At 34.5% G+C, this 13,188-nt stretch overlaps 1 protein-coding gene across 5 annotated transcripts in view; it reads right to left on the bottom strand.

Annotated features, from left to right (window-relative positions):
* The window catches only part of asap2a (ArfGAP with SH3 domain, ankyrin repeat and PH domain 2a), a 128,422-nt gene that overhangs the window by 50,670 nt on the left and 64,564 nt on the right, over window positions 1–13,188 (bottom strand). For all 5 annotated transcript variants that reach the window (XM_073927449.1, XM_073927448.1, XM_073927450.1 and 2 more), the window contains exons 3-4: window positions 4,177–4,322; window positions 3,661–3,735 (exon numbers count right to left, since the gene is read on the bottom strand). In XM_073927449.1, coding sequence (XP_073783550.1) covers window positions 3,661–3,735; window positions 4,177–4,322 — 221 coding nt within the window. The remainder of the gene's footprint in view (window positions 1–3,660; window positions 3,736–4,176; window positions 4,323–13,188) is intronic.

Here is a 13,188-nt window from a genome sequence, read left to right as displayed (position 1 = left end):
TGTGCTCACAATTGGGCTTAATGCTGATGCAGGGCATCTGAGACCATTAGCACTCAGTAACTGCAAGTTAAACAAGGCAGCCTGGTGTCCTCTCAATCACCTCTACAAGAAACTGACACAAAAGGACAAGTTACATCTGAGCTCTGTGTCTATGGGAATATGAGGCCTCATCCACACAGAGATGTGTTTTGCTCTATATGCAGCAATTCTGTATCAAATAGGCTGGGGTGGATGTAGCCTGATTCTTCAGCATGGGCTCGGGCCAGATTAGTTACTTATATTAACTTGGGATATCTGGAATTTTCAGGAGCCAAAATACCAAACATAAGAGCCTATGCTGCACTGCAGTGCCCAGCAGTGTTCACCCTGCTAGTTTCACACTCCTTTTAACCATAGTCACTATGTGCTGTAACGTGGCTTCCACACCAGACACAGAAAGAGCCGCACTATGAAACCCATTTATTTAAATGTATTGTGCTATGGAAGCATGCTTTCTAACTACTGAGAGATTTCAGGTGCTGTCTAGGCTTTCACTGACGTTCTACACCTCCCTTTCTTCATGTGTTCAATACTTTTTTCTTGTGTCATTTCTTTTTATTATACATAATTTCATTTGTAAACTATGTCGTTTTTGTTTTCTTTGCATATGGATTTCTTTGGTGGTTACCAACGTCTGACAAAACTTTAAATTCAACAGCACCTTTAGAAATGTGTTCTGAGAATAATGATGTCGTGTTCAATACTTATTTCCCCTGCTGTGTATATAAAGCTAATGATGATTTTATTCCTGACAGCTGCAAAAAATAAATAAATAAATAAATAAATAAATATACAGGACTGGTTCAATATTTACTTTTAATAGTATGTGACAGTCATTAAAATATATTAGGAAATCTAGGTTGCAGTAGTAGTTCTGGTCATGTGACCGATATCATAAATCGTATTGATTGAGCAGATATAGATAATCAATACCTCTATATTTGGAAGCCAATTACCAATATGGACTGAACTAACAAATGCAGAAGACAACTATTTTAGAAAGCAAGAAAACTGCATGAAAGCATTAAAATCTTTCTTTTTTAGATTCTATTTACAGTAAAAAAATAAAATAAAATAAAAATTCCACATGGCCAGCATGTTGTATTTCCAACATAACCTCAAACTTGTGCCACATCATGTGAATTGCAGCAGTCAAACCCCTCAACCGGTGCTGCTAATTCATCATTCATCAGCCAATAATTTATTTTCATATCAGGGCAATAACAAAAATATGAAAGCATTTATCGGCCGATGCCAATATGGTCACAAATATAATTACATATATTACTAACGTCAATCAAATGAACACATTCATCACACCAAATTATGCACAGGAAAATTGTGAATGGCTCTTTAGTGTGACTAATAGTGGTGATTATGAATGAAACCTTAGATAAAGAGAAACGCTTACGTCTATGTAAAGGTCCCAACAAGATAATTCCCAATTATAGCCCAATTAAAGCCTGCAGGGGTCTCAGTGATTCAGTTACCATGCTTTCATTTTTGACAAACATTTAAGGAATCACGTCACACAGGCAGAATGTCTTTTTCAGCCTCATCATGGAGAGAGAAAGTGAAGTCTCCAGGGGAACGAGACAGCGAGCTGAGTGAAGCGCCTCATTAAGAGTAAATCACATCAGACTCCTCTTAAGAGCTAACAAGAGCATCACATGGTGCAGAGAAGGTCAGGAGGTCACGATGGACATTAATGAACTCACGACATTGTGAGAATCAGTGCAGAATAGAGCAGCTGTCTCAAGCTCAGATGTGTTCATGTGAGGGCAAACACACATAGACTGGAAGTAGACTTTTAGGTGGAGATATTCAACCATTATGCAAGTTTTACAGACTAGCGCTGCTAAAATTAGATTAAGATTAAATAAATAGACTCCCAGTGAATTCCATTGAGTTATCACATTCTAAAGCCTGCTTTAATAATTACTTTAAAACCAAAATAGTGGCTTGTCATCTAGCAAAAATAATATATGAAGAGTTCAGATGTGCCATCTGAAATTATCATTACAAAATGAAAAATGTTCTAAGCCACCTTTGTTTATGTCAAGATATTTCACTTTAGAGACCAGGAAAATGACTTATTTTTGCAGAAAAAGTGATATTACTGAACATACACACAGGAGCCTGATAAAATGCCTATTTTAGAGGAAGATTTCAGATGGCATTTAAAGGTTTTTGCATCTAAACACTTCATAAATATAAATGTGTGTGTGTGTGTGTGTGTGTGTGTGTGTGTGTGTGTGTGTGTGTGTGTGTGTGTGTGTGTGTGTGTGTGTGTGTGTGTGTGTGTATATAATTGCATTACATAGGTCACAAATATACACACATACAGCTTGTTTGATGAAGTGTAATCAGAGTAATTAAATACACAATATGAAATTAAAGGCTAATGTGGCGAAACACAAATTTTGCAACCTTGCATCAAGCACAACAATGTTTTAATCATAGATTATTTCCCCAAATCATGCAGCCCTACAATGTGCCAAAAAAATATAACAAGAATGACCCAAGAATGTCAAAGACACATGGTGCTAGAACTTTTAGACTTTAGAGAAAATATACTGAAGCCCAGTGTGGGATTCTTAAGAGTTCACGCCATAACTACACTGTAAAAAGCAAAGTTCATTCATTCATTTTCTTGTCGGCTTAGTCCCTTTATTAATCCGGGGTCGCCACAGCGGAATGAACCGCCAACTTATCCAGCAAGTTTTTACGCAGCGGATGCCCTTCCAGCTGCAACCCATCTCATCAATCAATCATGTTGACTTAAAACAATTCATAAAACCCACTGTAACTTGAAAGAATTAAGTTGGCTTAATTTATATTTTGGATTATGCACAAAGTTAATTCACTTAATTTTAGGGAAACCAATTTACTTACATTTTTAAGCAGTCAATGAATCACTTCAAAAACTCACAATTAATCAAAGGTGACTATCATGCACATTTTGACAGTAAAGCTGGTTCTATTAAATCTCCAGCATGTGCATTCAGCTATACATTATATAGCTATTATATAACTATACTATATAGTTTACTGAAATAGAGTTTAAGAAACAGAGTTACAATGCAATGTTTTGGGAAATTCCTATGTTTCTTCGTCATGGGCATTTGGAGTTTTCTATGAGAGCGCCATCTGGCCTTTGAAAGATGATTAACTACAGATCAGACCATAATTCCTGACAAGTTGTGCATGACAACTCAATCACATTAGCCATTTAAATCGGATTATTCGCCAAGCCCTAAAGTAAAGTCAACTTTTCCTTTTAAACATTTTTACATATCACCGAAATAGTCATCAGCTGACATGAGCAATATAATTTTGTTTATCCATAATGAACATAGATTTAATATAATAAATTAATTATAGTTTAAATTAATTTTAATAAATCAAACACATTTTTAAAAAGCACACAAAACATCAGGTATTTTGTTGATTACACGACAAATTCAAAGCATTGTGCCAAGGACTATTACTCATGCATTGTATATTGGCTGATGTGCATGTGCCTGAAACACCTTGAGACAAGCACTGATCAATATGCTGCTGATAAACAGCCAAAAAAAGCAGAATGAAAGCATTAAAGGCTTAAAGTAATGGACTTACCCCTTTAACCCCTTTCAGATCTCCCTTCAGCAGACTGTCCAATGGGAAGGTAATGATATTATTCATGTTCTGAAACTAGACATAGAAAGCAGCACATTAGACAAGTGTCTTTCCTCCCAGCTGTGTACCCGTCTTTTATATTGAGGCAATCAGAGATAAACGCAGAAGGCAGAGAGAAAACAAAACTCTCTGTTGCAGCAGGAAAGAAATTAGACCGTTAGGGAGTATTCATGCAAACATGATGTTAGGGGAATTATTAATTAGGCCTGCAAAAAAGAAGAGGAAAACATCCCAAATCATAAATTACACAAAGCCAGACTTTCAGCTTGGATTTTTTGATGCAGAAAGTGCTAAAAGACATTCATGAAAGCTGATTGTAAACCCTTAAAAAACCCTGTAAAGCCACCCTGTAAACCATTGACTCGAGATCAGATTTTGGGCCCAGAGGAGCAAGCACATTAACAGAGGAAATGCGAGATGTTTTAAACCCCTTTTTATGCACTTCCATACCCTCACCAGGTTCTTGAAGAGTGCCGTGAGCTCCTTGGTGAAGACGGAGAACTTCAGGAAGGCTGATCCCAGGTCCGGGTCATCTCTGTACACACAGTTCTCTCCGAACTTCTCCAGAGCTTGAGTGTACTGCTCCTCATTCTCCACATGAGCTGCAAAACAGACAGAACATTAATACAATCAAATAACTCCAGTTGAAAAAAAAAAACTTTCATTTCTAAATACACAAACTAAATGTCAATATATGTATTAACCCTTATGCAGCCATATGAACACATTCAAGGGTGTAGAATTGGCATGAACGGTGGGGATGTATCCCTATCAATATCCACCAATTACTGAAATGTTCCTGCCAATACTTTAATCGACTTCAAAATAAAATAACGCTCCGTCAACCCTTATTGAGCTACTTGTCCACAAATGGTTAAAGTCAAGTTTGCTGTGAGTTCACTTTAATACTATTAACCAAGGCTGTTTAATTAATCGAAATTCAGTTTTGATTTTGGCCTCAATGATTATGAAAAACAATTATTGTTATTGTCACACACCTCTCTAAATTTCTCTTCATTCATACCTCCTCAAAGCCAGATTGCAGTCAAATTATGTACATTGATTTCTGCAGCATGGGATGTGATTGATTTTTATTTTATATTATTAAGTACTTTATGCATGTTTTTAAAAGCGCAAAAACAATTTGTGCAATATATGCGCTCTAGGGATGTATGTCCCCAACAAGAACAAATCTACCTTGGACGCATTATAGTATTTAATTTCATTAAGAGTATTACATTATCCTTTTTTTTTTTGAATGACATCAGACATTCTAAAACTGACAGTGAAATAAATCAAGTAATAAAATCATATATGCAGCCAAACGGTGACACATTTATCATTTTTAATGTTCTGCAAACATATGACAGTTTGACGATATTGTGATTACTGCTCTAAAATATGTTCAAATGTCTGGGTTAAAAAAAGACAATATATTTTATTTTAGGAAACAATCCTCCATTATTTCAAAAACACAGATTCTTTAAAACTTTCAAAACCCATCTTTGGATTTCTGTCTTTTCTTTGGATGTAAATTAAGCCACTGCACTAATCAGGTCTACAGCACTCTAGATGTTGGAGTATAAGCGACTTGGTTTTAAGATATTTAATGAATTGTGGGTGAACCAGTAGCTTTTGATTTGGAGGATCCTTTTGCTGGAGATACTGTTGCCCTAAAAAAAAAAAAAAATTGACAAGTCGTAAAAAACAAAAACTTACATACAGTTGAAGTCAGAATTATTAGCCCCCCTTTGAGTTTTCTTTTGTTTTTTAAATATTTCCCAAATGATGTTTAACAGAGCAAGGAAATTTTCACAGTATGTCTGATAATATTTTTTCTTACATCTTATTCGTTTATTTCGGCTAGAATAAAAGCAGTTATTGTTTTTCTAAACTTCATTTTAAGGACAAAATGAATAGCCCCTTTAAGTTATTATTTTTTTTCGATAGTCTACAGAACAAATCATCATACAATAACTTGCCTAATTATCTTAGCCTGCCTAGTTAACCTAATTAACCTAGTTAAGCCTTTAAATGTCACTTTAAGCTGTATAGAAGTATCTTGAAAAATATCTAGTCAAATATTATTTACTGTCATCATGGCAAAGATAAAATAAATCAGTTATTAGACATGAGTTGCGAAAAATATCATGTTTAGAAATGTGTCAAAAAAACCTTCTCTCCGTTAAACAAAAATTGGGGGGAAAATAAACAAGGGGGCTAATAATTCAAGGGGACTAATAATTCAGGGGGGCTAATAATTCTGACTTCAATTGTATACCTTAGGAACGATATAACAAAAATGTTTGCAGTTTTAAAACCTTGACTTTTTCAAACCCCGGTAAAGCTCAAAACCGGTTATTGTCCCATGCTCAGTGGTGGCTTTTGTCAAAATTTATGGCATGATTTGTTGAATTCCTGTGTTTTGCTGTGAAAATTAGGGCTGTACAGTATTAGAAAAATATGACATTGCAATACTGAATTTCTTTGCAATACATATTGCAATATTGAATATAATTTCATCTGATGAAGTGAATAACTCTAAGAATTGATAATTTGACATTTCATTAGGATGATTAATTTTTTAGAGTGCATCTGCATACAATATAATAAAACAATCACAAGCATTGCTAAAAACAGTAGAGCGAAGACACAAATGGAAAAAAAAAACTTTTTCTAGGAACCAAGCAGTATTTAGACACACAAAATGAATAATCACATGCAAAATAACAGTCTATACACTGAAAAAAAAAAACTAATCATTGGATTTATAACTTTTTAAAAAGGTCATTTATACAGGCTGAATTTAAACAAACAAATTAGGTTGAACATTACAACATTTTGTTGAAGCCCATAAAAAATAATAATTAAAAAAAATTATAAATCCAAAAAATATATATTTTCAGTCTTTTTTCATGTCTTGTGCCTGAATTATTTAAATTGGCTTAAAATGCTTAAACAATCACTGTCCAAATGATAAAAAATTTAGTAACTTAATGTAGGCCTGTCACAATAATCAGTATTTTGATTTATTGCACAACACATGGACATGACCTCAATCATTTTTGGTGATGCAATTCATATTGCCCATAAACACCCAATTCTAGCAACATTTTAGCTGATTGTGCCACATCTCTATCTACTGGAGTTGTCTGTATCAGTATGGTTAAAAAAAATTCTATAGTTACTGTAGTATTTTTCACATGTGTGCCTAACAGCAGAAAATAGATCTAGTAGCAGATTTATTTATTACATTTATTAGTATTTAATTTAGGATATGTGACTATAATTCAATGAAATATTCTTAAGAATATATATGAAGTGTTTTTGTAAAAGTGTACTTGCATTGTGATGATATTATATTGTCATTCTGGCACTATATAATGAGTGGCATAAAATACACATTCCTGGTGCAATATATCATACAGATATCATGACAGGCCAAATTTTATGGTCAAATTTTGCAATGACCCCATAATAACTCGTTTTCAACCATAATACTGCCTCATCATTGCAGATCCTGCGTTGTGACTATTGTGGATGCACACACTGTGATATCGATGCTGAAGTGAAGTTTCATAAACTACTTTCGAGAGGAGCATGTGATATGATTGTGCACCGCTGGCCACTCATCCGTAATCAGTAATAATCCAATCAGAATGATCCTAGCTTAATATAAATGGATCACTTTCTCCTATTGCACTATCTTCGTTTTGGAAGAATCCCCCCTTCCACCCCATCTCCTCCTTTTTCTCCCCTTCTAAAGGGGGAGCGATCGAGACCTACCTGATCTCAGTTCTCCTGATATGCTTCTAGACTGGGCGGGAGCCCTGGGCTCAAATATCTCCAAGCTCAGGGTTCTCTCCCGGGACAGCATGCCAAACCTGCTATAAGTGCCAAGCATATCTAAGTGGGAAATCTTGAAACAATATTCTGTGCAGTTCTAGTGAAGATATACAATGTTGTCTTTTTTTAATCTCAAGAAGACAAGAACCACTGGACTCACAAATCCTGGAGGGATAATAATAATAAGAATAATAATCTACACCTTGGATAGCCTGAGGCTGTGAGTAAATGAACACAATTTTATTTATTTTTTTTTTGGCTGAACTACTGAACGTGTTAAACCAAGCTCCTCTTATTGGATTGAAATGACATTAGAGTTCTTAAATAATGGCAAGATTTATTTTTGGACGAGATATTGCTTTAACATTCCTTGCAGCTGCCGTATCATGTTTGTTCCCCCTCTACTTATTTTCCTTTCCTACTGCGGGTTTCTTTCCTCCTGATTGTGTTGTGTTGTGCTCCAGCATTATCAGTTACAGTCCATACTCATATCACCCCATGGACACACAATATCATCTATTTATTGTTCTAAAGAGCAGTTTCAACATTCTGTTCATTGTTACTGTACGACAAGACAAAAAGTCCCTGATAGGGCCTGTTGGAAACTTAAACAAATCCGAAAAGCCAGAACTTCCTCTTAATTTCAGCAAATCCCCTATCATTGTGCACTCCAGGGACGAAGCACAAAAGATGGAAAACAAGCAAGCGTGTAATTCACTCACACAGTAATGTTGCAAACTCCCCATGGTTTTTCTGCAGGGAAAATGTGTAATTTACAAGTACAGACCTGTCACAAAGTGTTGGGATGCTAGTCAGTGTGCAACACTGTTTATAATCAACACCTGGAGATTTTTGAGAGTCCCTCATGGATGACCTTCTTCCCACAACTAGTTAACGCAATTTCTTCACACAAAGATTCCTACTAAGAATATCCACAGATTATTATTACACTGTCAATGTTGTCTTATGAATAATGCATGCCTGATTTGTTTTCGTGCACAGGGATACAAAAAGGTATAGAGTTAAAAGAAACACTGCACTGCAGAAACACTGAGAAAGATTGCATGGATTGAGAAAACCAGCACAAGCCAGTTTTAGTACAATCGGCCCAACATTACATGCTCATTTATAGTTACTCATAAATATATCCTAACTGTGAAGTGCATCCAAGTTTATTATAATAGGTGATGGTATTGAATTGTAAAAAATGTTTTACAGCTTTTAAGTAGGGTAAAACATCTCTACATTAAATGCAAAACACAAAATGTTTAAATAAATATAAAGGAGCTGAACACATCAATCATGAAGAGTACAAAGTGAACTTGTGCAGGTGTCAACATTAAACTAACAAAAATAAATTAAATTAAATTAAATTAAATTAAATTAAATTATGGTTAAAAGATGAAGCAATATGCACTGACAATTTAAAAACAAAAAATTATTTTATTTAAAAATTTACATTTAATTTAGCATAAAACTTGCATACAATTAGCATTTAATAAAATTATATAAAGAAAACAAAAATGAAATGAAACTTTTTTCCAAAATTATGACTGAATACATTCAGCCAAAACCTAGAAGATGAAACAATAAAAGATGAAGTAATATGCACAGACTATTTAAGACAATATTTTACTCAAATTTATTGTAGTCTATTCTAATTTATATTTTATTTTTTATAAAAATTTGTATTGCATATTTTATTTGATTTTATATGTTATTTATTGCAAATTTACTTCAATCTTTCAAAAAACAAAAATCTATTTTTCCAAAATGAACACTGAAAACATTCAGTCAAAACCTCATTTTATAAGCAATGAAGTTCTAAAAGAAGAAGCGATACGCACAGAATATTTACCACTAGAGCTGGGCGATACGATAAATAATGTATCAGGATATCATGTTTCATATCATTTGATATTGACAATTATTAAATATTTTTAACAATATATTTAGGAATACTCCGATTTTATTTAACCACTTTATTTTAATTTACCAACATCACTAAGTCAAATAGTTTTTTTAGTTAAAAACAAAAATATTTAAACTATAATATATCTCATCTTTTTATAATAATAATGATACAGTAAAACTCAAACTATATAAACAAACCAAATTATGATAATCAAATCTGAGTTTTCAAGTAAAGGAAGCAGCCATCATTATTCAAATACATACTGTAACATTACAAATTGTGAAGCTGAATGACTATATTACCCCTATGCAAAAAAAAAAAATCTTTCAGATGGCGAGCTAGTGGCTGGGATGCACAAGAAAAGAAACCAAAAAGCCACATCCTTACATCCTTATTTATTTACAATCTCTTCATTGCTGGTATATGGCACTCATTTTCACATGTGTTGTTTTTCTGACCTGAAGTGACAGGCTCCAATGTGCACGTAGTGCAAGATACGCACCATTGGAAATGACAAACTGACACCCTAAGCTTATTAGCATTGCTTCCAAGGCGCGCGCTCAGCAGCCACATTTTAATAAACCTATAACCTTCATACCAAAAACTTTGTACTGAATCTTTTTTTTTTTTTTTTTATCGATATTGACAATGGTGTTCAGTCAATAAATATCGATAACGATTTTATCGCCCAACCCCATTTACGACAACATTGACCTAAATGCTAATCTAAGCTTCACGCTTTCTCACTTTGACTCTTCCCAGATCTCAAATTGCTTTAGGTATAAGCACTTATACAGTTTTTTTAAGTAAAGCATTAACTAAAAAGTAGATAACCAGTTATTATAGCGTCATGATAGTCTTCTTGAGAGCTCTCTTTAAGAGACCTATACTGTAATATCAACAGGAAGGATACAATAAGACAGGAAGTGAGGCGGCAGTGCGCTTTCACCAAAGCTAGACCAAAACTGAGGCCATGTGGTGAAAAAAAAACAGCACAGACAAAAGGATGAGATGCACTCCAGCAGATCTGAGCACTCATGTGCATGAATACACTTGGAGAGCTGCCCAGGTCACAACAACACGGGGCTGTAATTAGATGCATGCTAATAAGGATAATGGATATGTGAAGGTCACCCGCTGAAGAGATTCCATACAAACAAACCCCAGTTTCTTTTACCTGAGTAGCGAAGCAAAGAAAGGGCACCTGTGTGTGCTGCGTGCCCGCTGCCTGTTCAGGCTGATGAATGGCTTTACCTGCTTCAATAAATACACAATACAAATGAGCAGCATGTGCATCTGTAAAAACTGCAAGCTCAAGCTCAAGCTCAAGGAGCCCAGACTCTTGTTCGCTTTCTTTCATAATCTCTTATAGTCAGGATATGAACATTTAAAAGCGTCACAAATTAGTAAGGTGCCCCTAGGTATACTGAACAACTAGTTGGATATACAGTTAAATTCAGAATTATTAGCCTCTCTTTGATTTTTTTTCTTCTTTTAAAAATATGCCCAAACAATCCAAATGATGTTTAACGGAGCAAATATGCCTGTATGCCTGATAATACTTTGTCTTTTGGAAAAATCTTATTTGTTTTATTTTGGCTAGAATAAAAGCAGTTTTTATTTTTTTACACACCATTTTAGGGTCAAAATAATTAGCCCCTTTAAGCTATATATATTTTTATCTATAGTCTACAGAACAAACCATCATTATACAATAACTTGCCTAATTGCCCTGACCTGCCTAGTTAACCTAATTAACCTAGTTAAGCCTTTAAATGTCACTTTAAGCTGTGTAGAAGTGTCTTGAAAAATATCTAGTCAAATATCATTTACTGTCATCATTGTAAAGATAAAAAAAAAATCCATTATTAGAACTGAGTTATTAAAATTACTATGTTTAGAAATGTGTTGAAAAAATCTTCTCTTTGTTAAACAGAAATCAGGGAAAAAATAAACAAGCGGTCTATTAATTAATGGGGGCTAATAATTCTGATTCAACTGTATATATATGAGCAAGTCCAAGCACATGTCAACCTTGCCATGAAAAAAATTAAGTTTTCACCAAAATACGGAAACTGTTTCTGGGTTTTTTGTGTAAGCAAGTATTTTGAAATTTTCAGTGTTTTCAAACTATCATACTTGATTTACCAAAATCACACAAGTGGTGATACCGCACACTGCCAGTATAAACGTGTGTGTGCATGTGGGTGGATTTGTGGTTGGGTGGGTGAGCGCATGCTTGGAGATGTGTCTGTGGTCTTTTCTGACTCAGTAGGTGCAGAGAATAGTTTCAAACAGCTGTGTGTGTAGGTCTTATCCTGTCCCTGGTGTGTGTTGGTCTTATCCTGTTTAATGCGTCTAAAAGACCTACACGGAATTAATAGTTTGATTATGGTCTTTACCCTGCACTTTAATAATGCGACCAAAAAAAGGATTTCTCCCCATGTCTTAATTCATTTTGTTTACAACAATTGTGACTTTAAGCATATCTAAAGTGCTAATCTATGTATCTGGTACTTATCTGGTTCATTTGTGTGGCTGCAGTTGTAGCCTCTGTTGGAAGAGGCAGCTGCTGAACTGGCAAAAAACAAATCGGTTTTGTCCCACTCTCCCAAGCAACCAGGTGACATGCGCAACTCCCGGGCCCAGCCTGAGTAGTCAGGTGTGTGCAAAGCTCTTGATTTGCAGTTTAAATCAAATCCTGCCTCCAATCTTCAGTGCTAAAATCACCCTCACGCTCCATCATAACATCACAACTCACGAGACAACTTCACATAATATATGATCAAGTTTGTATCAGATTTTTTTGGAGACGATGTAGATGACTGAATGAATAGAATTTTTTTATGGATTTTTTTTTTTTTTTTTTTCAAGGGTTTCTAAGACAAAAATGCTGTAATAAAGAAAATATTTTTTAAAAGCACTAAAAAAACTGAAGTACTTTGTTACTGTCTACGATGATACAATAGTCAACAGACAATAGTACTTGTGCTACAAGAAGGAATTATGCAGTGAAGGAAATGTTAGTTGTTAATTTTTGACATAACAGCCAATACATGCTGCCTCATAGCCTTTCTTTGATTACAGTCTTGTTTCTGGAAGTCAGTTTAAGTTCCCCCTACTTGATTACATCACACAGGTTGTTAAAGGTGGCAAGTGTAGACTGGTCATGAAATTCATGTAAACTGATATTTTTCACACCCAAGAAAACACTGCAAAAATGTATGACCCAAAATCACAATATTAGATGAAGTGACTGTCAAAACAGATCCAAATATTGTAAAGACAGTCAGTTGTTGTAGATGCATATAGTGTAAAACGTATCTTACTTTCCCTATAAGAGATTTCAAATAGGAAGAGCAAATAAACAAACTAGGAGCAAAAAAAAAATAAAAAAATTAAAAAAAAACCACTGTTAAAAGTCTTTTGTTTTCTTTTGTTAGTGTCCATTAACCTACAGTGTTCTTGGTCACACCTATTATCACCAACATAAATAGCTTGTTCATAATTGTTCTGGACTAAAAACTTTTGAAATACTCAAAAAAAAAAAAAAAACAGTTTGTAAATGTAAGATATTGGGCAGCTTTCATCAACTTATAAACTACTCTAAGACTTTCCTGCAACCTGTAGGAACAGTCAGCTCCATCTTTCTCCGGTGTTCTGTGATGACTGTCACGCTCTCAGACAGCAGGAGGAAGGAAAGCTGC

This window comes from Danio rerio, chromosome 17, assembly GCF_049306965.1.
Source record: "Danio rerio strain Tuebingen ecotype United States chromosome 17, GRCz12tu, whole genome shotgun sequence".
Taxonomy (NCBI): Eukaryota; Metazoa; Chordata; class Actinopteri; order Cypriniformes; family Danionidae; genus Danio; species Danio rerio.
This window is presented reverse-complemented; position numbering and strand designations above follow the sequence as displayed.